Source organism: Lipotes vexillifer, unplaced genomic scaffold, assembly GCF_000442215.2.
Source record: "Lipotes vexillifer unplaced genomic scaffold, Lipotes_vexillifer_v1.1 scaffold215, whole genome shotgun sequence".
Lineage (NCBI taxonomy): Eukaryota > Metazoa > Chordata > Mammalia > Artiodactyla > Lipotidae > Lipotes > Lipotes vexillifer.
In genome coordinates this window covers 233817-261011 of record NW_006776544.1, presented here as the reverse complement: position 1 = coordinate 261011, position 27195 = coordinate 233817, and the positions used below count along the sequence as shown (strand labels likewise).

The 27195-nt window shown below is 45.1% G+C and overlaps 1 protein-coding gene across 1 annotated transcript; it reads right to left on the bottom strand.

Moving 5' to 3' along the window:
* Positions 1-1949: 1949 nt before the first annotated feature.
* IGSF1 (immunoglobulin superfamily member 1) lies at positions 1950-14870 on the bottom strand. Its single transcript, XM_007450458.1, is given in 19 exon segments — positions 1950-2085; positions 2241-2364; positions 2760-3038; positions 3158-3445; positions 3643-3930; positions 4122-4409; positions 5175-5462; positions 6075-6353; positions 6614-6904; positions 7286-7318; positions 7415-7485; positions 9377-9497; positions 9834-10112; positions 10582-10875; positions 11109-11393; positions 13298-13585; positions 13938-14222; positions 14638-14664; positions 14801-14870. Coding segments are annotated over 19 exon segments (4014 nt in total).
* Between the last annotated feature and the right edge of the window lie 12325 nt (positions 14871-27195).

Below are 27195 nucleotides of genomic sequence, written 5' to 3'. Positions count from 1 at the left end.
CTTCCCCTGAATAGCTAAAGCAATCAAGTGATCACTTGCTAACTTGCACAGCCTTACCACTAGGCTTGACAATACACGTTGGAATATCCAATGACTGGAAAACAAAATCAGACCTGATCAAAGGACTTCTATCCTAAAACCAACGACCAAAAACAGGCCTTCCTCCAGTGTTCAAAATGTACAGCTTGATTGAGGGTTAGGGATGGAGAGTTTGAAGGCAGCTAGTGGTGTTTGGCAGAAAGCAACAATTAGGTTTTCCTAAATTCAAATGTAAAAGCATTTTTGAAATGAATTTTTAGAAACACTATAAGAAATTAGTATATGTGACTAATAGAATCTCATCAAATGGAAATCAGAATGAGACTTTGTACTCCTACATTCCAAAGAGCTTAATACAAATTAGTCTATAGTACTCAAGAGTGTTTCATTCTGTAAGGATTAAGAGAAATGTGATGCATTTTTTTTCCATTAAGTTGCTGGGTAAATAAGCTTCCTGATATAAGAATATGGGAGTTGTTTTCTAAATTTTATCGTAACCAAGGATAAATAACTCGCTGTGTGCAGCACCCTTGTACATTGCTCTATTGAACAGTGATAGCTTAGAATTAAACAGTGTTGGGAGGTAAGGAACTTTAGGGTCAGATGTGAAGGGGTTGTGACCTCCTCTAGGACCCATAGGTCAGTTCTTCTGAGGTCTTGAACAGGTTTAAGGAATTAGGTAAGCCCCCTTCCCCAATACAACCCTCCTAATGTGTACTGGATTCTCACCCATGCGGCAAGTTGCATGCTGATCCAAGGAAAGAGATCAGGGGCTCGGAATGTGAGCCAGCCTCCATTTGGAATACTGGGAAAGAACACTGGGACAGGACACTGGGAGGTCCCCTGCTCTAAACCAATCACCTCACTTGCTTACTCACTCTTTGATATCCCACCACCAGAGAAAACAGGGCTTTCTTTAGGGAGGGGCAAAATATTCAGCTTTTATCAACCTTTCACACTTAAGAGTGAATTAATGTACACCTGTGGTTGTTAGGTAAGGGCCACAAAGCACACTTTGCCAATTTCAAAGTTCTGTAGTGGACTAATCCTAACATTGGAAAGCAGGTGTACTACAGACCTAGAAGTAACACAGTAGAAAGTATGTAACTTCAGTGTTTGACCTCCTCAAGCTCAACTTGGAGAGAATATTGCCATTCATTCATTCTTCCATTCATTCAAAAATGAAATGGGGGCTTCCCTGGTGGTGCAGTGGTTGAGAGTCCGCCTGCCAATGCAGGGGACGCGGGTTCGTGCCCTGGTCGGGGAGGATCCCACGTGCCGTGGAGTGGCTGGGCTCGTGAGCCATGGCTGCTGAGCCTGTGTGTCCGGAACCTGTGCTCCGCAACGGGAGGGGCCACAACGGTGAGAGGCCCGCGTACCGAAAAAAAAAAAAAAAAATGAAATGGAAAGAAGGATGATGGGACATTCTGTTCAGTTACCATGTCCCAAACCAAAATGGACATTTTGGAGCCTTCCCTCCTCCCCGACCCCATCCTTGAGCTCCTTTCTCTGTACTAGCAGCACTGTGCTCTCTTATTCTGCCATGGAGATCAGCTCCAATACACCATTTTTGCTAAGTGTTAAGTGGACAACAAACCAATGGAAAACCACTGCCATAGTTTTTGCAGTTAAATAGTGAATACTCTCTTTATTCAGAAGAATACATTTTTAATAGAATTTCATGCACCAGTAAATCAGTACAGTGAGGAGTTACGAGGGCAGGGACTCTCTCTTCAGGAAACATCTCACGCTGGTAGGGCTCTCAACTCCTAAAATCCCCTTGACCTATCTCAGGTGATTAGTGGCCAAGGAACAGTAGATGGGGTGGACTCCCAGGGAAACCAGCCAGATTTGCAGGTCTCTGAGGATAAAAAAAGAGGAGAGGAACGCTCTTGCCAAGGAGGTAATTATTATATTGGGACTGGCAGTTCCACTGAGGTTCCCTGAGAGATCGATGAGGGAGAGTTGGTATTGGTGCCCAGGTCTCCTTCTTGGTTACACTCTTCCAAGGCTATGGTCTGGTCTCTTCCATCTGTCTCTGAGCCTCTGTGTAGAGAAAAAGACATGACTAAGGGAGGATCCAGAGCCATCAACCTGAAAACAGGTTGCATTGTGGGACTCAGATTCTAGAGGAGCATATGGACCATTGTTTTAACAGAAGCCCCTGGGTTCACAGAAAGAGGCTGACATAAGGCAATTACCTGGTTCGGAGTCGAGGCCACTTCCTCCACTCTATGGCTAGCACCACCCCTAAAGCTACAACCACCACCACGATCAGGGTACTTCGGACAATGTTCCCCACAGTGCACTCCTGAGCAGCAGGCCCTGTGGTGATAAAAGAGCAGAAACCAAGGCCATAGAGATCAGTGCATGTATGCTCCCCTGGATCTCTTGTTGCCCCCTCATCTGGCCTCCTCCGGGGTTCACTCGGGAACCATGTGTTGAGACTGCAGATGGGGTGGTCAGAGGCAGTGCTTATGCTGAGGCAGAAGCAGCCCTCCTTTTGGGGGGTGGAAGAGGCCTTGAAAGTATCCTTCTCACTATCTTTGAGTGAATCTGAGGTTCCACCTCCTTACCATCCCTAGGAGAAAGAAAAATGACCACACTTGAGGTCTCTGACTCCAAACCCCTCCCCCTCCATGTTTGGCCTGTCTCCATGGAGACTATCTCTGGGATCCCACGTATGTCATGCCAGAACCATGGAGGGATTATCATCTCACCTGCTGCCCCCACCAGCTCCAGGGGATCACTAGGCTCTGACCAGATATCAGGGTAGGCCTGCAGACGGTAGCTGCAGCTATAGTTTCCAATGCCCTTTCCTTCTACGTTGTTGATGACAAAGTCTCCATCCTCTGAAAACTGCTCAGGTGCTTCTTCTCCATCATGTTCCAGGACAAACTCCACACCTGGCAGGGGTCCTCTGCACTGAAGGGTGATATCCTTTCCTAGCTTGAACACAGTGCTGGGCCAGGCTGACAGGGAGGGTTTAGGGGGCTTATCTGCAACCAACCAGGACACAGAGTTAGAAATGGCCTTGAACCCAGCCCTTTACCCCCTTAGGGCTAACTACTAAGAAACTACAAAATCTAGACTCTTACTGAAATCTCCAAGACCTTACCAGTCACCCAGATCTCCAGGGAGTCACTGTGATTAGAAGCTGCAAAGGGAGCAGAATCCAAATAATAAACACAGCTATACATCCCAGAATCTTCACTGCTCACTGCTGGCATCCGGAAGTCAGCCCTGTACCCTCTTGGCCTCTGTTGCCTTAAGGGCTCTTGAGTACCCTTCTTCAACAGGACAAATGTTGAGTCTGGCAGTTCCCCTTGACATTGAAGAGTCATGTTTTCTCCAGGGGCCACCATGGGACCAGGCTGGGCTAATAGGCTGGGTTTGGGGAGCAAACCTAGAAGAAATTGACTCTTGGTCATAGAGAGGTGGCCACTTTCCAGGGCATCACTGGAGTCTCAATAAAGAGGAGAGACTACTGCTTGCCTCTCCTTGAGCTCTTGGAAAACCGTTTACCGTTTCCCATGAACCATCTGACAGCTTACTCACTCCTTTCTATACTCCCCTGCTCACTCCAGAGCATCTTCCCCTTACCTGTGACTATGAGTTCCAGGGTGTTGCTAGGCTGTATCTTGATAGGGCTGGTCCAGTCAGGATGGTAGCAGCAGCTGTAACGACCTATGTTAGCACCAGATATATTGGTGATGGGGAATGCCCCATCATTACTGATGGATCCCCAGAGCTGCACTGAAGTGGCTTCTATTTCTTTGTGCAGAATGTACCCTACTCCGTGGACTGGCCCTTGGCACCAGAGAGTAACATTCTGCCCCATGGGAACCACAGAACTGGGCTCAGCAAACAACCATGGCTTGGGGAATGTGTCTAGGAAGAGACCAAAGATGGAAAGTGGTTAGTATGCAAACTTATCACTCGCTGAATTAATCCTTTGTTTTTCTCCTTCCAGACACAACTGTTCCCCTCCATGGCCTAGCCTAGCCTTCCAAGAGGGATCACCCTCTCTAACCCCTATTCCAGTTGTCTCTGTCCCAGTCCCATGTCTTGTCTGTCCTTACCAGTCACCCAGATCATAAGAGGCTTGCTGAGATATGATCCCCTGTTTGACATAGTGGTCTCATAGTAGACACAGCTATAGTTCCCAGAGTCGTCTGCTCCAACAGTGTGGAGGAGAAAGTCAGCCACATTCCCTGAGGCGCTCTGAAACTGTAAGGGAACCTGGGTTCCCTCCTGCAAGAGGGCAAACCTCATGCCCTGGAAAGTCCCTTGGCAGCGCAGGGTCACATTCTTCCCAGGAAGCACCACAGGACCCGGCTGTGCCAGGAGAGTGGGTTTGGGGTAGAATTCTGAAATTAAAGAGATCACAACATGAGAGAATCCTGCCCCTGACATTCTGAACATTGTTTTTTTAGTGTTATTAGAAGAAACAATATATGCTTATTGTAGAAAATTAGAAAATACAGAAAAAAACCTATGAAGAAAATACAATTCTACCTCTCAAAGATAACCATTCTTTCTACATTTTTATGTATTTATTTCCCGTTTATTTTTTTGTACATGGCCATGTCATTGTAGCTCTAACTATTTGCATAATCGGGCCTACTATATGCACAATTGTGTAGTTTAATATTTTTCACTTTATATTGTAAATATTTTCCTATGACGTTAAACAGCCTTTGAAAACTATCATTTGTAATGGCTGCATAATATGCAGTTGACATTTCAAGGTCTTCGCCATTTCTCTGAGGGCCATCCAGCCCACCAATCTCTGACATCCCAGCTAAAGAAAAAGTGGACATTGGGCCTAAGGCTCAAGGCCAAGCCACAAAAGGATTTCAGAAATAGGGCAACATGTGAAACACCCCCACCTGCCTCATTTCTTTCCCCAGAAGTGAATTATTTTCCGCCCTCTTCTCCTCTTTCTCATCTTCCTGTATTAGTGAGCATATAAGCAGCTACCTTACATGGACTGTTTACCATGTGCCAGGCACGGTCCTAAGCACATTCTTGGTGACTTTTAGAAGGAGCACTTCTTCCTCTCCCACTGACAGCCTTCCCGCCCACTGTCCCAGAGTCAGTACCACCTCCACCTGCATTTCCCCACTCCTGACCTGTCACCACGAGCTCCACAGGGTCACTGGGCTCAGACCAGATAGCAAAGTCATAATAGCGGCAGCTGTAATTCCCTCCATCACCAATGCCCACCGAAATGATCAGAAAGTGGGCTGCACTGGCTCCCGGACTCGCCCAAGACCTGTCACTGGACGCTATTTCACTTCCATCTTTGTAAAGAATAAAGCTCATTTGCTGGTGGGGGGTGGAGCAATTGAAAGTCACTCGGGCACCAGGAGTGACCACAGGACTGGCCCATGTCTTGAATAAGGGCTTGGGGTACATTTCTAGAAGGCAAAAAACCAAACACAATACAAAACCAAATTAAGAGAAAAGAAAGATTGCTAATATAGCAAATATTGGTTCCAGAAAGCTGCTTTGTTTTCTATAGTATTTCATTCAGAAGAAGGTGCATTTAAAAGTCAAGGCAAAACCACTTTGCAGATGAACTTTTCACAGGGACCCCTCACCCCACGCCTCACCTCCTCCAGCCGAATCCTCCCTGTCAGCAGAACAAGCAATGGAAGCTAGCTAAAAGGGTGAATTGTCACTGGGGCTCTGCTGATTCCCTGAGCCTCAGTTTGCCCATTTGGACAAGAAGAGGAAATGGTACCTGATCCACCTCCTTTGAATATTTGCTCTATAGCTAAATGAGATAATTGATATGAAAATAATTAGAAAAATTAAATCACCCTCTACAAACCCCAGCTATTAATAACGATTATGGCTATTAATATCGTGCAGCCAGAGGCCCTGGCACTCCCAGCGCCACGCCTGCCTGGCTCTAAGATTGGACACAGGCTCCTAGGACCAGCAGCAAAGTTTGCTGTGAGGAGAGGAGTGTCTGACCCAGAGCTTTGCTTCCCCACTCCTCTCTCACACACCCCTTTCAGCTCTACCTTTTATGACAAGCTCCAGGGGCTCACTGGGCTCAGACCACTTGAAGGGGCGCTTTTCAGTGTGAGTGCGGCAGCTATAATTGCCTTCATCTTTATCCTCCATTCTTTGGATTGTAAAGAAGGTTTCTCTCCCAAGGGCACCAAGTTGCTGGACAGGTTCCTGCACTCCCTCCTTATACAGAGCAAACCCCATGCCTGCCAGCCATCCTTTGCACCGGATTTGCAGTTCCTGGCCCCGAACTGGGGGGGAAGCAGAAATGACAGGTTTGGGGAGGATGTCTGGAAAACAAAACAGGGACACTCGGAGTCACTTTGTCAGCAAAATAGAAATCCATCCTGGACTGGCCTTTGCCTCTTCCTGTCAGTCCTCTCATAACTCTGTTCCCCACCCCTCCCCCCATTTCAGTGCCCCTCCTCTCCTACAGGCAGCAGAAGCCCCTTGGGCTCTGGGTCTCTGAGCATTCCCCATCCCTAGGAACAGTGCTGGAGTCCCAGGGGCACTGGGGATCACTCCGTGAGGACCCTCTGCCTTTTCTTACCTGTCCCCACCAGCTCAAGTGCCTCACTGGGCTCTGACACAGCCATCTCCTCCCACGAATGGCAGTGGTAACTCCCGGTGTGGCTCTGGGTCAGGGCTCCAAGGGGGAAGGCAGCCCGGACCTGCTCTGAGGCCGGGCGAGTTGCAATCCACCCGGTCCCGTCCTTCAGCAATACAAATTCCTTAGTTGAGCCAGAAGGGCTTCTGCACCAGAGGGTTAAGTTCTTCCACGGGGCCAGAGGGAAGTTGGTCTCTGCCCACAGCTCAGGCTTTGGGGTTGGCATGATTATTTCTAGAAACAGCAGAGTTAGTGAAGCCATCCTCCCTCACCCTCACCCTCCCCTTTTCCTTGCCCTTGAACACCCTCCCCAGATCACGTTGCCCACCTCCCCTTTCAACCTCAATCCAAACTCTTTCCTTCTCTCCGCAGGTGCTGGGGAGAGGGGAAGCTGATGTCTCAGCTGAGGTTCAGAAAAATGCAGAAGCTTGGGGGAAATTTTGCAGGCAGAAAAGCAGAGTTGGAGGCTGAGTTTTGCCAGCAGCTTTAGCAAGTGCCCCTTCCTGGCTGTCCTTCCCTCCCAACCAGTCACTCCCTGGCCACTGACACTGACACTCTGTAGTTATTTCGGATCTCCAGGGAGGAATGTCCCAGTCTGGAGCAGGAAAAACTCACCAGTCTCTTCTGTCAATACCCCATTGCACAGTCCTGCAAAAGAAATTGCTGCCAGGGCTTTGTCCCCTCCCCCACGGGACTTCACCCCGGCCTTCTGCCCAGGCCCCTGCCCCACCCCCTTATACTCACCACAGCAGAGAAGAGCTGTGAGTATGAAGAGCATGGTGACCCCTTGAGCTGTTCCCAGCAACCAGGCTTCTCTAGCAAGACCAGAAAAGAGATGAGAGGAGTTGCTGGGATTAAGGGGAGGGCGGAGAGAAGGGGGCGGCAATTTATGTCATTGGCTTACTCACCACCCAATAGGGATTGGATATGGCCAGGATAATGGGATATAATCTTTAATGACATGGATGACTTTTCTTTTTGAGGGCCTCACCACCTACAAACCTCTTGCTCTTTCATGACCCACGTGCCCCCCGCCCCCTCCCCCATCCCCAGACAATATCAAATGTCAGGTAACCAAGGCCCCTGATTAGGCTGTTGCTGGAATTGAGATGTCAGATGTGAAAATGCCTTTGTAACTCCAGTTCTCAGAACCCCTGGAGCTCAGTGTGATCGGCAGCTCTGGGTGGTGGGTGTGGGGGTGGAGGGAGAAATCTTGGGGGTTTCTCAGTCATCAAGTTTAAGTTTGGAAGCAGTTTTTATTATGGCGGTATTGGTCCTCCGACCGACCTGCCTCACCTGCCTTTGTTATGGAAGGGTTGCCTAGGCAGCAACAGTGAATTACCAGAGGATTGTCAGTGCTAAGCTAAGCTTGTCAGAGAGTGGGATCTCTCTACCCCCACCCAGATTATGACTAGAAATGTGCAGCATTTTTAGGTTATGGGTCCTGTAGAATTAGATTATACTAAGCCAAAATTCATTTGACAATTTTTACTTAGAAAACACTGACCCTCCTTCCTGGTCAGGAAAACATGCTTTTCAAGCTGCATTCTCTGAAATCTGGTTTCTGAATTCATTCTTTGATGCAGTGGTCCTGGGCTGAGGTGGGGCACTTGAAGCTACATTTTTTCTAACCTCTGGCTTGAAGGTTACCCCAGTGTATGTGGAACTCAGGATAGGTTCTGTGGAGAAGTAGGACTTGACCCCCATTGAAACTTTTTGAAAGCTCGAAGGGTAGTGGTTTTGCAGAAAGTTTAGGTGGCTCCCTTCTCATTACCCAAGCACTCTGTCCCTCAGATCCCAGTGGGAAACACAGACACACACAGTCATAGTCATCATCCATTGTATATTGAATACTCCCAGGCACACGAAGTCCTGTGATCGTGGTGGGGGAGGGGTACAGCCAGGATCACAAGGTGGGGGAAAGTAAGCAAGGCATTTGGGAACAGAGGCCCCGCCAAGCTAGGAGCTGTCATTTCTCTTCTCATTTTCAGGCAGAATAGCCTGAGCACAAGGCCATAACGATCAGGGAGAGAAGGAGATGACCCAGGGGACACAAAAGGATAAAAGTAAATGGCAGGAGAGCCTGTTTGGCTTGACATTTTATGGGTCAGAGGAAGCAGTCTGATTCCCTGGCCCAATCCATTCCCTCATCAGATGCCCACCCAGGCTAAGGCTATATTCTCAGAACGCTCTGCACAGTGGTTGGGGGCCAGAGTGGCAGAGAGACTGGCTTCCATAGCAGCTAGGATGGACTACAAGTCTTGCTAGCCCTTGAGAGCTAGGGGTAAGGGTGAAGGTTGGGATGGGAGTTGGATAACATCCTGGGAGACAGGACAGCATGGCTTCTTACAAGAAAAGTTCAGTTGAAGTTAATGTGTAAGACATCAATCATCTCTGAGAGGCAGGGTGGCTTGGGAGGGAGATTTGGGCACCCTCCTGGGGAAATCAGTGAACAAGGTTCTGATTACTTCTCCAGGCTCTGAGAAATAGCATTTCGCCACTCTATGGCTTGGGTGCTGACCCCTCTGTGAGGTGAAAGAGAAACTGCTGGAATGAGAAAGTCTTATATCTTAAGCCCAGAAGGTAGAGGATACAAAGGGTGCCCCCCTGTGGCTTGTCTCAACTGGAGTATGACCCATTCCTGAGTCTCTGGGGAGCCTGAACTCAGCTAGACTGAGGAACAGGGGGTTGGGACAAGACAGTTACCTGATTCTGAGTCTCCGACACTTTCACCTTATCCACAGCTCTACCAACAGCAAGGCAAAAAGCTGCATGATTAGGGACGACCTGATAGCCTCATTCAGGACGTAATTCCAGGTGAGAAAGCCTGTGGCCAGAGAAGACCAAAAGCAGGGACCTTGATGGGGACAGGGACTGTTGAATACATTCATGGGGGGAGGGGGATCTGGTTACTGCAGGTGAAGGGAAGTTGAGACAAAAATGGCCTTATTTTCATGAAGAATAGGACCCTTGAAAGTATCCTGCTCACTGCCTTTGAGTGACTGTGAGACCACTCCAGAGGAAAGATGACCAAACCCAAGGGCCCTGACTTACAAGCCCCCAACTACCCTTTCCACAGCCTTCTGGGCATTGCTCTGGGATCCCAGGGGTATGATGGCCAAAGCTGCGGAGGGGGCATCCCTGTGAAGAGTGTTCCTCTCACCTGCTGGCCCCATCAGTTTCAGAGGCTCACTGCGATATGACCAGATGTTAGGATGTGCCTCTATGCGATAGCTGCAACTGTAGGTCCCCGTGCCTTTCCCTTCAACATTACTGATGATGAAGTCTCCATCCACTGAGAATTTTGGGGATGTTGCTCTTTCTTCCCATTCCAGACAAAATTCAAGTACTGGTTGAGGTACTTGGCACTGAAGGGTGATGGCCTTTCCTAGCTTGAACACGGTGCTGGGCCAGGCTGACAGGGAGGGTTTGGGGGGCTTATCTGCAACCAATCCAGAGACCAGAGTTAGAACAAATGACTTTGAACTCAGTGCCTCCTCCCTCAACAAATGTTTCTCAGGTCCTTATTTGGTCTTCTCTTTTTTTTCACTTCCACTAGATCACTGGCTTCAAAATTTGATTGTGCATCAGAACTCCTTGGCCCATTCCTTGATTCTCTAAAGACTCCTAAGTTCCTAGCTTCAATCAGAAAGACCCATACGTGTAAGTTTTCCCTGGTCTTAAGGAAAATAACTTTTCTAGGGGTCACAATGGAGCTTGTCCATGCTGAGAGACAGGGCTTGAGTATCAACCCTGGGAGAGAAGGTACCTAAAGTTTTTGGAGAAAATTCTACACCACCCTCCTAGTGTGTTTTTCTTTGGCTCATAAATCCAAGAGGGTACAGGGCCACTAGCTCCTTCTTATAACACTGTAATGATGATAAAAACAAACAATAGTTGTTGGCACTTGCCTACAACCACAAGCTCCACGGTGTTGTGTGATGACATCCTGATGGAGGTCTTCCAGGAGAGGAGATAGCGGCAGCTATAGATGCCAGCATCACTATAGGTCACATTGTTGAGGAGGAATGACTCATCATCACTGATGCTGGTGGTATCCAAGAGCTGAAGTGTTTTGTCCTCTCCTTTCTTATAGAGTGCAAGTTCCACTCCATCCACTGGCCCTCGACACCACAGGCTAACATTCTGACCCATTTGGACCACGGGACTGGGCTGAGCAAGTAGCCAGGTCTTGGGGAAAGTGTCTAGGACAAGACGCAAAATATAAAAGGCTAACTGTCTGACTTACCCCTCCCACTACTTAGGGTTCTTTTTCTCTTCCTCCAGTCCACCCTTGGCAAATCCCATCCTAAATCCACTTATACAAATTCTGCTCCTCCCCCACCGTTATCCCTGGCTGCATGATCTCCAGCAGGCCCTGAGCAAGTTGTACACCCTTAGCCCCTACAATAGGTCCCATTGCATCCCCTTCTCTTACCGGTTACCCAGATTTTCAGGATATCACTAAGGAGTGAACCCCTGTTTGACCCATCATAGTAAAAACAGAGGTAATGTCCAGCATTGTGGATTTTCAAAGCCCCGAAGAAGAAATATGCCTCATTTTTTAATGGTCTCTTGTGGTAAAAGGACTTCTCCAAGTCTTCAAGCCTTATTAAAGCAAGGGTCATTCCATAGATTGGCCCTTGGCACCTGAGATTCAGGCTTTCTCCCAGTGCCATGATGGGCCCAGGATAGGCTGTCAGAGTTGGTTTGGGATAGAGTCCTAGAAAGGGAAGAGACCCTGATTTAGATGTAGGATGATTCTTCCTTATTATATTCTGGTTTAATTTTCCTAGTTTCCTTAGATAGAAAGTGATAGCTGAAGTTTACCCTCTGCTCCCTCTCCCTTCCTTGAATCTCTGCCTCTTCTAGGAGGCAATCAAGGGCAAGTTCACTTATGCCCCTTCCCTCTCACCAGACTCTATCAGCTCCACTGAGCTCTAACTATGTGTAGGGTGTGTCTCAGTGGAATATCTACATTTGTAATTCCCTGTATCTTTAGGTCCCTGAAATGCCAAATGTAGTTCTTCAAACCACCCAAGAAACCAAACTTCTGAAAATGACTTTTATTCCATCTTCATAAAGTGTGAATGCTACTGCAGTATTAAGGATGGCTTTTGAACTCATTAAGTTCACAGAGGACACTTCCCACAGGGGATTGAAAGAAGCCAATAAGGAGGGATTGGCCAGTAAGTCTGCAACCCAAAGAAACCTCTGTTAATGGGGTCACACCCTCATTTCCATGTATTGTTCCTCCAAAGAGATTAAACTACAAAATAGAGGGCAAACCTCACTCCCAAACCACTCCTTCTTACCCATCCCAATCCCAGGTAGGCCCACCCACCCATTCTTGGAAGGATCAGCTCTATCATATGCTCATTAAGCATTTAGGATGTGTCAGGCATCGTGTAGGTCTAGGAATATACAAGTAAAGAAGATAGACACAGTCCCTGTTAGCCAAAAGCTCATGGCCTAGTGGGGGACACCAGCAAACAGGTAACTGCAGAAGTGTGTGTTAGTGGCATCTACACTGGAAAGACATTCGTACAACAAACATCCATAACACGCAGTTCAAACAGACAGGCTTTTGTTCTTTGATCCTCAATAAAAAGCTATACTAATAAAATTAATATCTACCATTTATTGAGAACTTATATGCCAGGCACTGTACATATATTATATTTAGGCAAATCCTCACAACAACCCTGTGAGGTAGGCATTATTATTATACCACTTTTGCAAATGAGAAAACTGAGTCACAGAGAGGCATCACACAGTAGATTAGATAGATACTGTTATACCATTTTAGAGTGGGGGAAACCGAAGCACAGAGGTGAAGTAACTTGCTCAGTATCACACAGGGAGGCAGTGTCAGAGGTGGAACTAGAAACTAGGATTACTGCTTCTAAGTCCAGCTACTTTCTGTGGCACCACAGCTTTCCCCAAGCCTATTTAACTTGATGAGGGAACTAAAGCAAGTGTGGCCAATTCTGTCTAGAAGCATCCGGGCCATGGGGTGGGGGAGTTGGGGGTGGGGTGTGTGTCTAGTGTTTGAGCATTATGGGGAGGCTTCTACTGTGCTTAAAGCTTGGTACTGCCTTACTGGATCTGTATATACAAGACTAAATTATAAAGTCATTTCTAAAATATGAACTATCACTTTCTTTGTCATTTTTTGTTTATTTTTATCACCAGCACTAGCAACTCATTCTATTTTCCACACTTAAAAATAAAAATCAGAAATAGAATAAAAATACTTTAAATTAAAAAAATCAGTTTACAAGACTGCAGTGGCAGTGCCTGGCACATATTAAGTGCTCAATAAATATTAGCCTAATGAATGAATGAATGCGTGATTTTCGACAAATAGAGAACAACAAAGCTGTGATGAGCTGAAGCTGCTGGACATTTGGCTGGACTCATTCACTAGCCAAGTGATTGGCTCCCAAACATTTGCCTCATAGCATGTGTGATTCTAATTTGCATCTCAGTAAAATGTCAAATGACTTTAGCTCATGGGCCTTGCAGAGAACTGGGCAAGGAAAGTAATGTCAGAAACGCTGGCTCATCCAACCATGATCCCGGGGACAACGATCATCAGACCCCAGCAGCCATAGCCACACCCACCTGCCACAATCAGCTTCAGGGGGTTGCTGGGCTCTGACCACAGGGTAGGGAGCATCTGGATATGAGTGCGGCAGATGTAAACCCCTTCACTCTCAGGTGTCATGTTGGCAATGGAGAAGATGGCCACTGTCCCCGTTGGGACTTGGTAATCCACGGGTTCTGCATATCCCTCTTTGAACAGCATGAATACCAAATCCTGCAGCCAGCCATGGCAGAGTATGTTAACATTACATCCAGGAAGAGGGGAGGTCTCAGCCTGGATCCAGAAGGTGGGCTTGGGCAGCTGGCCTGGAAGGAGAGAATGAACTGGTATTCAGGTAGAGCAAGGGGAGTGCTGCTCAGGGAGCGGCAGAGCGCTCTACTTAAAGGAGTCTTCCCTGTATGACCCTTATTTGTCACCCCTTGTTCCCCCATCTAGGGTATCCCCTATGTTGAGAGCTTGCCCTCTAGATCTGTTCCAGAGTCTGTGTCCTCACTCTTCATCTATAGAGACTAGGCATTTATTTACTAACTGTGGAATGCATGCATTATACATGCATGCATTTGAGGCAAACGAATGAATTAAACCCTGCTCTGGGAAGGCAAGGTTGAGCGCCAGGAGCTGGAGTTTATTCTTGATTATCTATCTCTGTCTTCTTACCTGGTGCCTCCAACTCTAAAACTTTACTGGGCTCTGACCAGCCCGTCTCCTTCCAGTAGCAGCACCTGTAAAGACCTGTATTGGACTGAGTAAGGGCACCAATGGGGAATGAAACTTGGAAGGTCTTGTGGGAAGGGCGGATCCAGGTCATCTGTGTCTTATCTTTCAGCAACAGGAACTTGCTTGAAATCCGAGAGGGGCTTTTGCACCAAAGTGTGATGTTCTCCCAAGGGGCCTGGGGGTAGTTGGTCTCTATCCACAGCTCTGGTTGAGATTGCATCATTGCTGTCATTCCCAAAGATAACAAAGATGTCAGCAGTCTAACCCTCTCCCTCCCATAACATGCCCCTCCAATGTCCCTTAAAATTAGCCCCAACCCAGATTCCTCCTTTTGTCTTCCCTTGGGGACAGGATGCATACTTTTATGGGGGGATGGGAGAGGGACCCCAAGATATTTGTTTAAGGAATTCAAGTGAGTTGGGGAATGAAGTGCAAGTCTTGCTTCCTTTCCATCTGAGACAAAGTTCTTTACTATTTTGTGGGAAACCAAGTCATGAAGTAAGAGGTCCTGATTCCCAGCCAGCTCAATCTGGAAATTGCCTTTGAGATCTCAAGGCAGTTATGTCCAGAGCCATGGAAGCAGGTCAATATCTTGTGGCCTTCAGGAAGGAAGGTACTTGAGGTAGCAGTACTCACTTACCTACTGGTGTCATACCCAGACTCAACCCTGAAAAGAGAGATTATGGTAAAGGAGAGCCCCTCATTGTTCCCACCCACCCTCAAACCTCAATATTCTCCATTCCCTCCCCACAGGGGTAACTATAAGAGGTTCACTTGCCCTGCCACCACTTCCTTGTACTCACGAATGCAAAAGAGTAAGAGAGTGAATGTCTGCAGCATGGTGGCCCCTTCCCCTGGCCTGTCCGGGGTCATGAAGCCTCTGGAGTCTTGAAGGGCTTTGCCCCTCACCAGGTGGTGAGATCTAAAAGCAGAAGTGTTTTTACTCAGGGGACTGATCCTGCTTCGGAAAGTTTAGTTTGGATCAGTAAGTTGCACCTGACATCCTTCCCTTCGTTCCACTCCCTCCCTGGCAGGCAGGGTTACTGGCTACTTCTTCTCTTTGTCCCTTTTCCTCACTTCCCCCTTCTCCCACCCAAGGTCTTTGCTGGTATCTACCGTGTCAGATTTATTGAAATGTCTGTTTGTCCATGGGATCTCAGAGGCCCAGAGGCCTAATCCAGGCCAGCAGAAGCCACATGGTATGAGGGAGATGGGAGGTGTAGAGAGTCACCTTTTCAGATCCTTTACTCATACATATATATTTTTGTCTGAGTACTTCAACAACCTAGCAAAGGAAGCGTTTCTACTATCACCATTTTGCTGGCTAGGAAACTGAGGCTTAGGATATAATTTGCCCAAAGTCAAAAGATATTAAATATCAGAGCCAAAATGCAAATCCATGTTTAACTCTAATGCTTATGCTCTAAAACCAGTATTTAAACTTTCAGAGGTAGCCCTTGACCCCTTTCTCACCCTACCTCACCTGTACCATCTCACCCCATCCAGGCCTGCCCTTATGCAGAATGTCAGAATGCTTCAAATCTAATATTACTTTCATTCTTATTTCTTACCCCCCAAAATCTCAAAGCCTCCATCTTGAGTAGGTGTTGGGGAATCAAGTTACTTGAGCTAATTGATATAAGATGCAAATGATTTATTGGCTGCCCATAATTTATAAGCATTCTTGTTCATTGCCCCTAAGGAAAAAAAAAAAGAATTGTTTGAATTTCAGGGAATATGGCAAAGATATGTGAGTTCAGCGAGGCCTTCTCATTTTCTTGAAAATCACTATTGACCACAGGCCCTACACGTCCATAAGTAGACCCCTTACACTTTTCTGCCTCTCCTACCCCACCCCCTGGACCCAGAGTATCCTTTTGCCAAAGAAAGGCATATGCCCATCACACAAACTCAGGATAACTCTCTTCTACCAACTCTCTACTCAGAGCCTGAGGTTCTGGCCTACCCCAGCTGTTTAATTCTATTTCAACACAGTGGGATAAAGGCAGCTCCCAGAACAGAAAGCGGTGATTTTGCTTCCCCAAACTGATCCTGATATTGAAGTCCCTAATCTGCACCAGTGATAACACTAGGAGGGATGAAGGAGCAGGAAAAAAGAGGAAGATTCAAACACCTGGGCTGTAGGAAGCAGGTGGACCATCAGAGATCCAGGGGAGCACAGTTTCCCTTTGCATTTCTTAACTTTGCATTGAAGGATGCTCAAATTACCCTCTCTGAACTTTTCTTATCTATAAAGTTGGGGAGTAATATATACCTAGCCTTGTTGTTGTGTTGAATCTGAGATAATACATGTACAGTGCCAGGCACATAGTGAACATTTCATTAAAACTTGGCTATTTTTCTTCCTAAAGGGGGTATTAATCTGGTATAGCACTCTAAAGATGCTCTTTCCATCTCACCTCCTACAGACTCGTGCCCCCACTCCTCTCAGGGTCAGGCCCAGGCCCAGGCTTGGGTGCCACCCTGTTGCTTTGTTCCCCTGAGGCTTTAGGCCAGAATTTATTGGAGGAACTCAGGTTTTACTGCCAAGGGAAAGGTTCAACCTGGGATTCTGCCAGGGAATGCCATCTGAGATTCTAGCCTTGCCACTTGGACCCCTAAACCAGGGTTTCGCTTCCTGGGGGCTTGAGGGGAATAAGGGAAACTGGATTTCTCAGCATGGCTGACCCCTCCGCAACCTACTAAGGAAACTTTACCATTTATATCCAGCCAAAATGATGAATCTTCTGTCCAGGGAACATTGGAAGGAGCTGCAGGCTTCAGGTTAATTGGCCACGCCCATTTTTGGCCTTTCACACTACCCCCCCACACCCCCAACTTCGGCAGTCTAGCCTTTTCACCTTTCCCTTCTACTCCACCCCAAGCACTTTACACACCCTTAGGCAGCGCCGCAGTGCTTTTCAGGGTGACAAACCTGAAATGTCTAATGGCTCGCCCCCTGCATAGCTTTGAGGGTTCCAGGAATCAAAGGGGTTGGGCTCAGCGGGGTGCCGGGTACATGCTCCGCTAAAGGTTTGGAGGGAAGAGTGAGAAGGAAAAGGAAAGATATCTACAGCGCCCAGAGATTCTCAGCGAGGCACGGCTGGGATCGCGGAGGGAAGGAAAAAGGGAGGGATGAAGGGGGTGGGGGGGAAAGACTTGGGAGCATTTAGATTTACGGCAATTAATTACATCAGGGAGATTATTTCGGGGTTTTGTTTAGGATCTGATGGGCAGTATTTAATCTTCAGCCACTGGACTATGCGCTCATTTGCAGGTACTTACGGTAGTTGAAGGCCCACTCCGCTGTTGGAGCTTCTCCAGTGAGCTCCTCCAGATGCAGCAAACTGCCCGGCAAGAGAAGAGCAGTCTAAGGACAGCCTCCCAGGCTCAGGGCCACGCCTCCCTCTCTCCCCCGCCGGCTCTGCCGCTCCAGCCTCCCCTCCTCCCTCTGCCAAGCTCTGGGAGCCCACCTACACTAACTCCCTGACACCTGCGGTCCTCTGACAACCGGGATTTCCACGCCCCTCCCAGCTCCCGCCCCTCTCACGATTCCCTGCAGAGGTTGCTGGAGCCAAATTCAGGCCCCTGCCCCCTCGACTGTCGCTCAGAGTTTCATTGGGTCATTGTATTCTGGAGGGGAGAGGGCCAGCTCTCAAGCCTGCCAAAGCTGTAGATCCCTCCTCTTCAGCTCCCCAATGCCTTTAAAGGGATCTCAGATCTTCTGCCCATTTAATACCCCACGTAAGCATGAACACCACCCCACCAGGGCTTATATGCCTACTATGTGCCTCTGAGCCCTGGGCATCTATTATTTCAAATCTTCATAGCAACACTGCAAGGTGTGTTACTTCCCTCAATTTTACAGATGAGGAAACTGAAGCTCAGAGAGGGTTAAGTAACTTGGACAGCCTTCAAAGTCCAGCTTGGACTAAAAGCCCAGGCTTTAGAGACACACAAATTTGGATTTCAGTCTGGTTCCACTATTCAATAGCTGAGTGACCTCAAGAAAGTGAGTTAAACTCTCTGAGTCTCAGTTTCCCCATCTGTAAAGTAAAACAACAAGCTATTGCACAGGCCTTCGATGGGATACTGTAAGTAAAACTTACAGCATAGTAGGCCTGGTACATGGTAGGTGCTCAGTAAATGGTAGCTGCTGCTGTTGCTATCACTACCACCACTACTACTATCATTAATCTGTACAGCTTTCCACAAATGCCCTAGAGAAACATGATTTCAGTGATGTAGAAAAACTTTCATAAATTTAGTTAACCATGAATGACTGTTTCAAATGATTACGTATGGATAAGATACTAACCAAAGCTCCTGACATATACTATATGATGGGATTAAAGTATAGCATCCAGTGGACCCCCAGATCAATTGATTGTTGTAAGAAATAGCCACATTTTTCTTTATGTACAATTTTTACATTCATAGAAGATTAAAAATTATCTAAAGAAAAAATACTGTGATTTGAGAACAAACTACATAAAAATAAAGTAACTGCGCTTTTAATAGGAAAATTGAATATCATATCTTCATGCATCAGGGATATCAGCTGTGGCTTCCTGGCATCCTCTGTTCCTACACACCATTATAAAGTACAGATTATCACATAAGAATAGAATAACCATATGAATATAAATAGGTATTTTAAGGGCAAGTTATTTAACCTCTCCAGGCCTTAGTTTTCCTATTTGTAAACTGGGGATAATAATTGTACTTAATATCACACAGAGTTTTAGGTACGATTGAATGAAAATCCCCCTGTAAACTACTACATAGTGGCTGGGACACAGCAACCAACCATCCACTAATTCAATACATGTTTGTTGAGTATTTTCCTTGTGCCAGACATTGTTATAGATGCTGACAATCCAGGGAGAATAGCAGTTTCTGCTCTTAAGGAGCTTGTAGTCTGAGGATAAACAGTGATAGAGAACAAGTAGGAAAAATCCAAAGAAGGGGGTGCCATGGGAATCAGAGAATTGCAACAGGAAAGACCAGCAAGTAAGGCATGGAGAACTGTAAGCAGCTTACTGTTACTGTGTGCCGAAACCAGGGCAGTGGAAGTAAAGAAGGAGGAGAGAGCAAGGGTTCCCGAAATATTTAAGAAGTAAAATTGGCCAAACACAAATGGTTGTTTGGAACACTAAAGTGATAATTATTATATGTCAGGGTGGAAATATCCATGCCTTTTTTCAAAACATTTGTATAGAAATCACTATGATGGTATCAGGCACTAAGTGCTTTATAAATATTAACTCATTTTATCCCAATCACAACACTCGGGGATAATATCAGTCCCATTTTACAGATGAAGAAGCTGAAACTCAGAGTCATTAAAAAATTGCCTAAGGCCAACACAGCCAGCAAGTGGAAGAGCTACGATTCACATCCAGGCAATCTGTATATACAGTTCCACGGTCCCATGTGTTTTTTTTTTAATTACTTAAACCACTTTATTGATTATAATATACCTATAAAAAAGGGTCTTATTTAGAAAATAATTCAAAATTTTTTTATGCAAAGTAACTGAAAACTTCTCAGTTCCTTCCTTCTTTTTTTTTTATTGAGGTATAATTGATCCACTACATTAGTTTCAGGTAGACAACATAATGATTCAATATTTGTATATATTGCAAAATGAAGTCCCATGTTCTTAACCACTACAATGCTCCCTCTGCATTGGAAGTTTGTAATGATAAAAGTAAAAAAAAACCTTTTAATTTAAAATAAAGTTACCATGTGATCCTCCAATCCCACTCCCGGGCATATATCCGGAGAAAACTATAATTTGAAAAGATGCGTGCACCCCAGTGTTCATTGCAGCTCTATTTACAATAACCAAGACATGGAAGCAGCCTAAACATCCACCAACAGATGAATGGATAAAGAAGATATGGTATATATAGACAATGGAATATTACTCAGCCATAAAAAATAAGAAATTATGCCATTTGCAGCAACACGGATGGACCTAGAGATTATCATACTAAGTGAAATAAGTCAGACAGAGAAAGAGAAATATCATGTGATATCACTTACATATGGAATCGAAAAAAAAGATACAAATGTACTTATTTGCAAAACAGAAATAGACCCACATTGGTAGAAGACAAACTTATGGTTACCAAAGGGGAAAGGGGTGGGGCAGGGGTAAATTAGGAGGTTGGGGTTGCCATCTACGCACCACTATATATAAAATAGATAACCAACAAGGACCTACTGTACAGCACAGGGAACTCTACTCAATATTTTGTAATAACCTATAAGGGAAAAGAATCTGATACATATATATGAATATTATATATATATATTTACATAAAACACTGAATCACTCTGATGTACACCTGAAACTAACACAGCATTGTAAATCAAGTATACTTCAATAATAAAAATTTTTTTAATTTAAAAAACAGATGTGAATGTACTTAGTAAAACAGAGAATCACCAATCAAATGCATTGTTAATAATGTAGAAAAGAAGGCAATGATAGCATCCTCCTACTCTCTGAAGTCCTTAAGCCGAAGCTTGTGCTCTCAGACCAGCAGCCAGAATCTAGAGCCCAGATTCCCCATTAATGCCATGGAAGCCTGAAAAAGGTCCTGGGACTGTGTGGGTGAGAATACCCCTCACTCTTTTTTTTTGCTCTGGGTCACTGTAGAATCTTGAAAGGACTTATTATTCAGACTTCATAGAAGCCCCTCATTCAAACTATGGCTGGCAACTAAGATATTAGAAGCTCCATCTCTAGGCTACCTCTGTGGGTCTTGGACCTTGTAGCCTGCCTGCAGAAGGAGAAATATTCTCTGGCCAAGCTCCCTAGAGGAAATTTTGCAGCCCAATATTTATGAAGTTGGTGATGGAGGCCAAGAGAGACCGGGGCTATGACTTAGCTGAGGTGGAGTTCTTGACATTGGCTCTGCTGGCCTTCCCCCCACCACATACACACACTTCAAGACAAAGGTTGGCAGCGGAAGCAGGGCAAGCCTTTCTCCTCCTCCATAACCTCATTTTGGAGTCCTTCCTCATGGTGAGGTCTCCAGACGCTGCAATTGTTGCAAAGTACTGGGTGATCCTTTTGGTGTTCACAGTCTTTCCTGCCCTGGATTCTCAGCTATTCGGAGCAATCGAAACAGAGAGACAAGAAACAAGACCCTTGAGTGTAAACGGGCCCCCTAAGATGTCACCTGAGCCACGGCAGACACACACCTCCCAACAAATGTGAGACCACTCGGAGAGGCAGGGGCCCCGGGGGAGACCGGCACCACTGAGCAGGCTGGATGGGGAGGTCCAGCTTCCTAAGGCCTCACAGGCCTTCCTGCCCATCTCTCCTCAGCCGCCCCCTCCCCCACATCTTTGCATCACAGACTTTGTTCTCGGTACTTTCTCATTAAAAAAAACAGAGCAGGGGCTTCCCTGGTGGCGCAGTGGTTGAGAGTCCGCCTGCCGATGTGGGGCACGCGGGTTCGTGCCCCGGCCCGGGAGGATCCCACATGCCGCGGAGCGGCTGGGCCCGTGAGCCATGTCCGCTGCGGCTGCGCGTCCGGAGCCTGTGCTCCGCGGCGGGAGAGGCCACAGCAGTGAGAGGCCTGTGGACAAAAAAAAACAGAGCAAGTGGCATCTTCCTCTTCTGCATTGGGGACAAAGGGCCACAGATATGAAAACACACTACACCTTGGATACTTACATGATCAGAATAGACTGGTTTTCATGATCTGCCAAAGGGAAAAATAAAACAGAGATGATGGCAATACAAAAAGAGCTTCCTCAACCTAAATGTCCATCAAAAGAGGAATAAATAAAACACACACACACACACACACACACACAATGGAATACTACTCAGCCATAAAAAAGAATGAAATAGTGTCATTTGCAGCAATATGGATAGACCTAGAGATTATCATACTAGGTGAAGTAAGTCAGAGAGAGAAAGACAAATGCCATATGATATCACTTATGTGTGGTTATGTGATACAAATGAACTTATTTACAAAATAGAAACAGATTCACATAGGTAGAAAACAAACCTATGATTACAAAAGGGGAAAAGGGAGGAGGTGGGGGAGGGATAAATCAGGAGTTTGGGATTAGCAGATACAAACTACTGTTTATAAAATAAATAACAAGGCCCTAGTGTATAGCATGGGGAACTATATTCAATATCCTATAATAAACCATAGTGGAAAAGAATCTGAAAAAGAATATATATATATATATATAACTGAATCACTTTGCTGCACACCAGAAACTAACACAACATTGTAAATCAACTATACTTCAATAAAAATATTTTTTAATAAAAATTAAAAAAAAATAAGTCTGGGTTTCTCTCCTGGTTTATTACTCTAGAGCTGGCTGATATTAAACAACTCCTCTTTCAGGAATGTTTTGAGAATGATCAGTCTTATTCCTAATGGCTGGCCCTCTGCTGATTCTCCATCCCCTTAAACTGGTGAGATGTACAGGAGGTGGGGTGGTATGGGAGCTCTCACTGTTACTGTCCTGGGAGGTGGTGATACCAGAAATATTCCTGAGCCATACCCCTTTGCACTTTGACACTTTGAGCCCTGGGGACTGGAAAAGGGATCCTCCTGCAAAAGCTTCAAAATCACCTGTTACGAATTATGAGACAACTGTTAAACACAAGGTTTTATTGAGTACATACTATGCACATTGAAGTAGGGTGTGTGGTTGAGTGTAGAGGCAGGATTAATGTGATTTGTAAGGTCTGAAGACTCTCAGCCTAGACAGAAGAAAAGAGCAACTGTCTTACAAAAGCTGTATTTGGGACCAGAGGAGTGCTAGAAAACTTCAAGAAGGTGGAGCTTAAAGGAAGTGAGACACCAAGGACCATGTACATGCACAAGTTTGTCTGGGGAGCCTTTCTCTGTAATTAAGTCCAGTCTAGGATGATGAGATTTTTTTAAGCTAAATTTGTGTTATAGTAGTCCAACCAGGAGATGCACAGGGCAAAGGTGGTCTCCTCCCAGTGATGTGCTGGAGGCAGCTATGGCTGGCTCAGGAGAGCTGAATGTATGCATCTTGCCTTAACCCAGCGTTTAGTAACATCATGTTGGTAGCTAAAATTTTGCCACGGCCATAGAATTTACACCACTGAACAAGCAAATGCTACAAATCAGTTTTTTTTTCCTCAGAAAGCCGTTAAACATTCACTAACAAACGACTTTCTTTCTTTTTTTTTTAAACATCTTTATTGGAGTATAATTGCTTTACAATGGTGTGTTAGTTTCTGCTTTATAACAAAGTGAATCAGCTATACATATACATATATCCCCATATCTCCTCCCTCTTGCGTCTCCCTCCCACCCTCTCCTATCCCACTGCCAGCAAAGACATGAATGGATGCTCAACACCACTAATCATTAGAGAAACGCAAATCAAAACTACAATGAGGTATCACCTCACACTGGTCAGAATGGCCATCATCAAAAAATCTACAAACAATAAATGCTGGAGAGGGTGTGGAGAAAAGGGAACCCTCTTGCACTGTTGATGGGAATGTAAATTGATACAGCCACTGTGGAGAACAGTATGGAGGTTCCTTAAAAAACTAAAAATGTAACTACCATATGCCCCAGCAATCCCACTACTGGGCATATACCCTGAGAAAACCATAATTCAAAAAGAGTCATGTACCACAATGCTTATTGCAGCCCTATTTACAATAGCCAGGACATGGAAGCAACCTAAGTGTCCATCGACAGATGAATGGATAAAGAAGATGTAGCACATATATACAATGGAATATTACTCAGCCATGAAAAGAAATGAAATTGAGTTGCTTGTAGTGAGGTGGATGGACCTAGAGTCTGTCATACAGAGTGAAGTAAGTCAGAACAAGAAAAATAAATACCGTACGCAAACACAAACCACTTTCTTCCAGTTTTATGCTTTAGGACAGTGATTCTCAGTGGTAAACAGGAACTACCAAGAATCCTGATAATTTTCATACAATCTCAAGAGAATGATGAACATTATAGCGCATTCCTCCTCCCCCCACTTTACTACTGTGGTAAGCCACCTAAGGGCTGAGTTAGATCTCTAGAGTATTTGGTGCACATGAGAGGTGCTAATATGTTTTAGCACTCCTCCCAACTCCCCATTAAGTCTCAGCCATGGAGTAGACAAGAAAGGAACTAAGGTGGCACTAGACAAATAGTGCTCTGGGACAGTGAGGAGGCCCAACCAGACAGATTAGGTTCTAACAGTAAGACCTGGGGTAGGGGTGTTGAGGTTTGGAGGTGGGAAATACCTTCTTTTAGAGATGGAAAGGGAAGCTGGGGCCCATCCACAGAGTTTGGGTTTCAACTTATCCAGGATTTCAATTATTAAAGGCACAGTTTGGGCCATTAAGTCACTTCCAGAAGCTATAACTGAGGGTATTTTCAGGACTGTGAAGGAAGATTCCAAGAATAAATCAAATGCAAGTGATGAACCAGAACTGAAACTTATTTAATCAAAACATTCACTGTGAGCCATAAGCCATGGAGACCTGCATGATCAGGCTTCTGGATGCCTGTCATAAAGCAAACCAACAGTGTGATTGCCTAGGTGAATTTAACTTAAGGTTAATGGGTGGATAGAGAAAATGATGTTTTGTGGTGTTCCAATCTAGCAGGGCCACAAGGTTCTGTTTGGCCTACATACCATTTACCAGGAAGGTAAACTATTGCCCCACTGTCCCCAAATAATAATTCTCCTAGCATAAGATGCCTTTTATTTATATAAGAAACAACAAGAAGAAAAGATGTGTGTGCTTGTATGTTGTGTGCATCTGAGCACATGGGGGTAAGAGTTCAGGGATAGACTTATAAAATGAAGGAAGCCTCTGAGGGTGGGCTGCAAAGTGTTTCATTGTCCCCTTTTCCTATGTTGGATGAAGCTGATGGCCCCAGAAGGAAAGAGGTGGGCTCAGCCCCACTGCCTTTGGTGGGCAGGCAGAGTGGCTTTGACGAGCAGTTTAGGTCTGACACAGGCAGGATGCTTTGAAGTGCCAGTGCCAGGAAAGCTTTTTTTTCTGCTTCAGAGTCTGACTTGCCTCCAGTGTGTCTAAATTGTAGAAATTTTCGGGGGGCTGGGATATGAGGAAGAGAAGGGAGGTAATGTCATTCGGGAGCTTTTAATCAGTTGTCCAAAGGAAAGTAAAGAAGTCAACAATTGGGTTCTTTTAGCTCCATTTATTGTATGATTAACAAATTATATAATTAAAGTTAAATGGAGACATCTGAACTGCAGGAGCAATACAAATTAGCAATTTAAAAACACATCACTGCAACATCGCCCACTGTTTACAATCTGTTTCTAAAAATATCAGTTTATGGGCAATCATTTCAATGTACATGCATCTCTTCCAGTTCTACTTGTTTTGTGCTACAAGATATGGTCAAATTTTCTAAAAGATCCAAGTACCCTTGACAGAGGGTGGGGGAAAACTTTCTTTCTCTGAACAAGTCTGTTAATTTCCTTTAGTTTATTGCTTTCACATTCACAATAAAATTATTTTTATTATTTTATCTATCATATTCCAATGTCTCCCTATCCCACCCACTACTAAGTATTATCTTGCTGTATTCATATCCTCTTTTCCATTTATCCCTCCCTCATCCCTTCCCATTTTTTAAAACTTTTTGTTCTCCCCTTCTCATGTAGAATAGATAGATGACAGATATACAGATAGGTATAGATATAGATATAGATGTAGATATACACACACTTAAGGGCAAATCGGTCAACATTACATTTGTACTTCATTTTCACTAATTACCCTGGCAAAAATGAAATTAATCATAAAACTAAGATCTATATTCTATTAAGAAACAGTTTTGTAAATCAATTTAGTCACTTATCTCAAGGAGCACACTCTCCCTGGGCTACAGCTGTTTGCAGAAAAGCCGGTAGTTTTGGAGTTTTGCTGACAAATCCCTTGAAGTCATCTTGATTGTCAAACATTCTTCTCTCATCTTCAAATAGGCAAGATAGCTTGGCAGGATGGTTCACTTGAGGCTTCAGACCCAGGAACTTCAGGTGGTAGTAGATCTTGCTCCAACTTTGTCTCTCTTGCACTGTAAGTAAGGCATAGTCAGGGGTCAGCCCTATCTTTACTTTGTTGAAAATCAGGCCTCCTTTTTTTTCTGAGCAGCTTGCAAGATTATTTCTTCTTCTTTCAAATTCAGGAACTGTACAGTTATGTGCCTTGGACTTTTACTTTAAGAGGTATATTTAAGTGGGGACCTGTAAATTCTCTCTGTAAGTTGAGATCTTTGTTTAGCTCTGGAATATGTTTTTCAATAATTTCCTTAATAATAGTTTCAAGGTTACTCTCATTTTCTATACCTTCAGGGATGCCAGATACACAAATATTATACCTCCTTGATGTGTTTTCAAGATCCATCACCTGTTCTTGTATTGTGAAGAACTGTTTGCTTAAAATTTTTATCTTTTGAGACTGAAGCTCAATTTGGTCCTCATTTGTACTGATTCTCTCTTCTATGATACTTATTCGATAATTTTCCTCTCTTAGGGTTTCTTTCAGTCCTGTGACCTCATTCATCAGTGTCCCGTAGTCTTTGATGAGCTTTTCCTGTGTGCTCTTTAAAACGTCCACATGGTCCTGTATCACCTTCAGGGTGGAAAACATCAGCTTCCTCATGTTGGCCCTTTCTCTGGGTTCTGCCTGCTGCTTCTCCAGGCCAGATATACCTCTTGAACTCTCTGAGGTCCCTGGTTCCTCTGTAGCATCACAGTACTTCTTGCTTGCTCCTGAGCTTGTCTTCATCATTTTCCTCATTCTCTTTTAAGCTTGGGTAGCTTTTGGTCTTTTTTTCCTGCTCTTGTAGCTGAAGTTTCCGTTGGCTTCGAGGTGTTTCCAAAGCTCAGCAATTTGGTTCTGCACAAAGCTGCTCTCTCTGTCCTCTCCCCCAGGAGCTCAAGAGCTGGGGTCTTTTAATTGAAATTCAACACCTATTTTAAGCTGAAATCCTCAGAAACACTATAGGAAATTACGATACAATTAACCGATGTGCTCTCCTCTAATAGCATTGGGAGTAAGAGCTTCATAGCCCTACAGGTAAGATAAAGAAATACATAAATGCATACATAAAAAATAAGCACACACATATAAATACATAAGTACACTAAATACCTGGATACATAAACATACAAACAC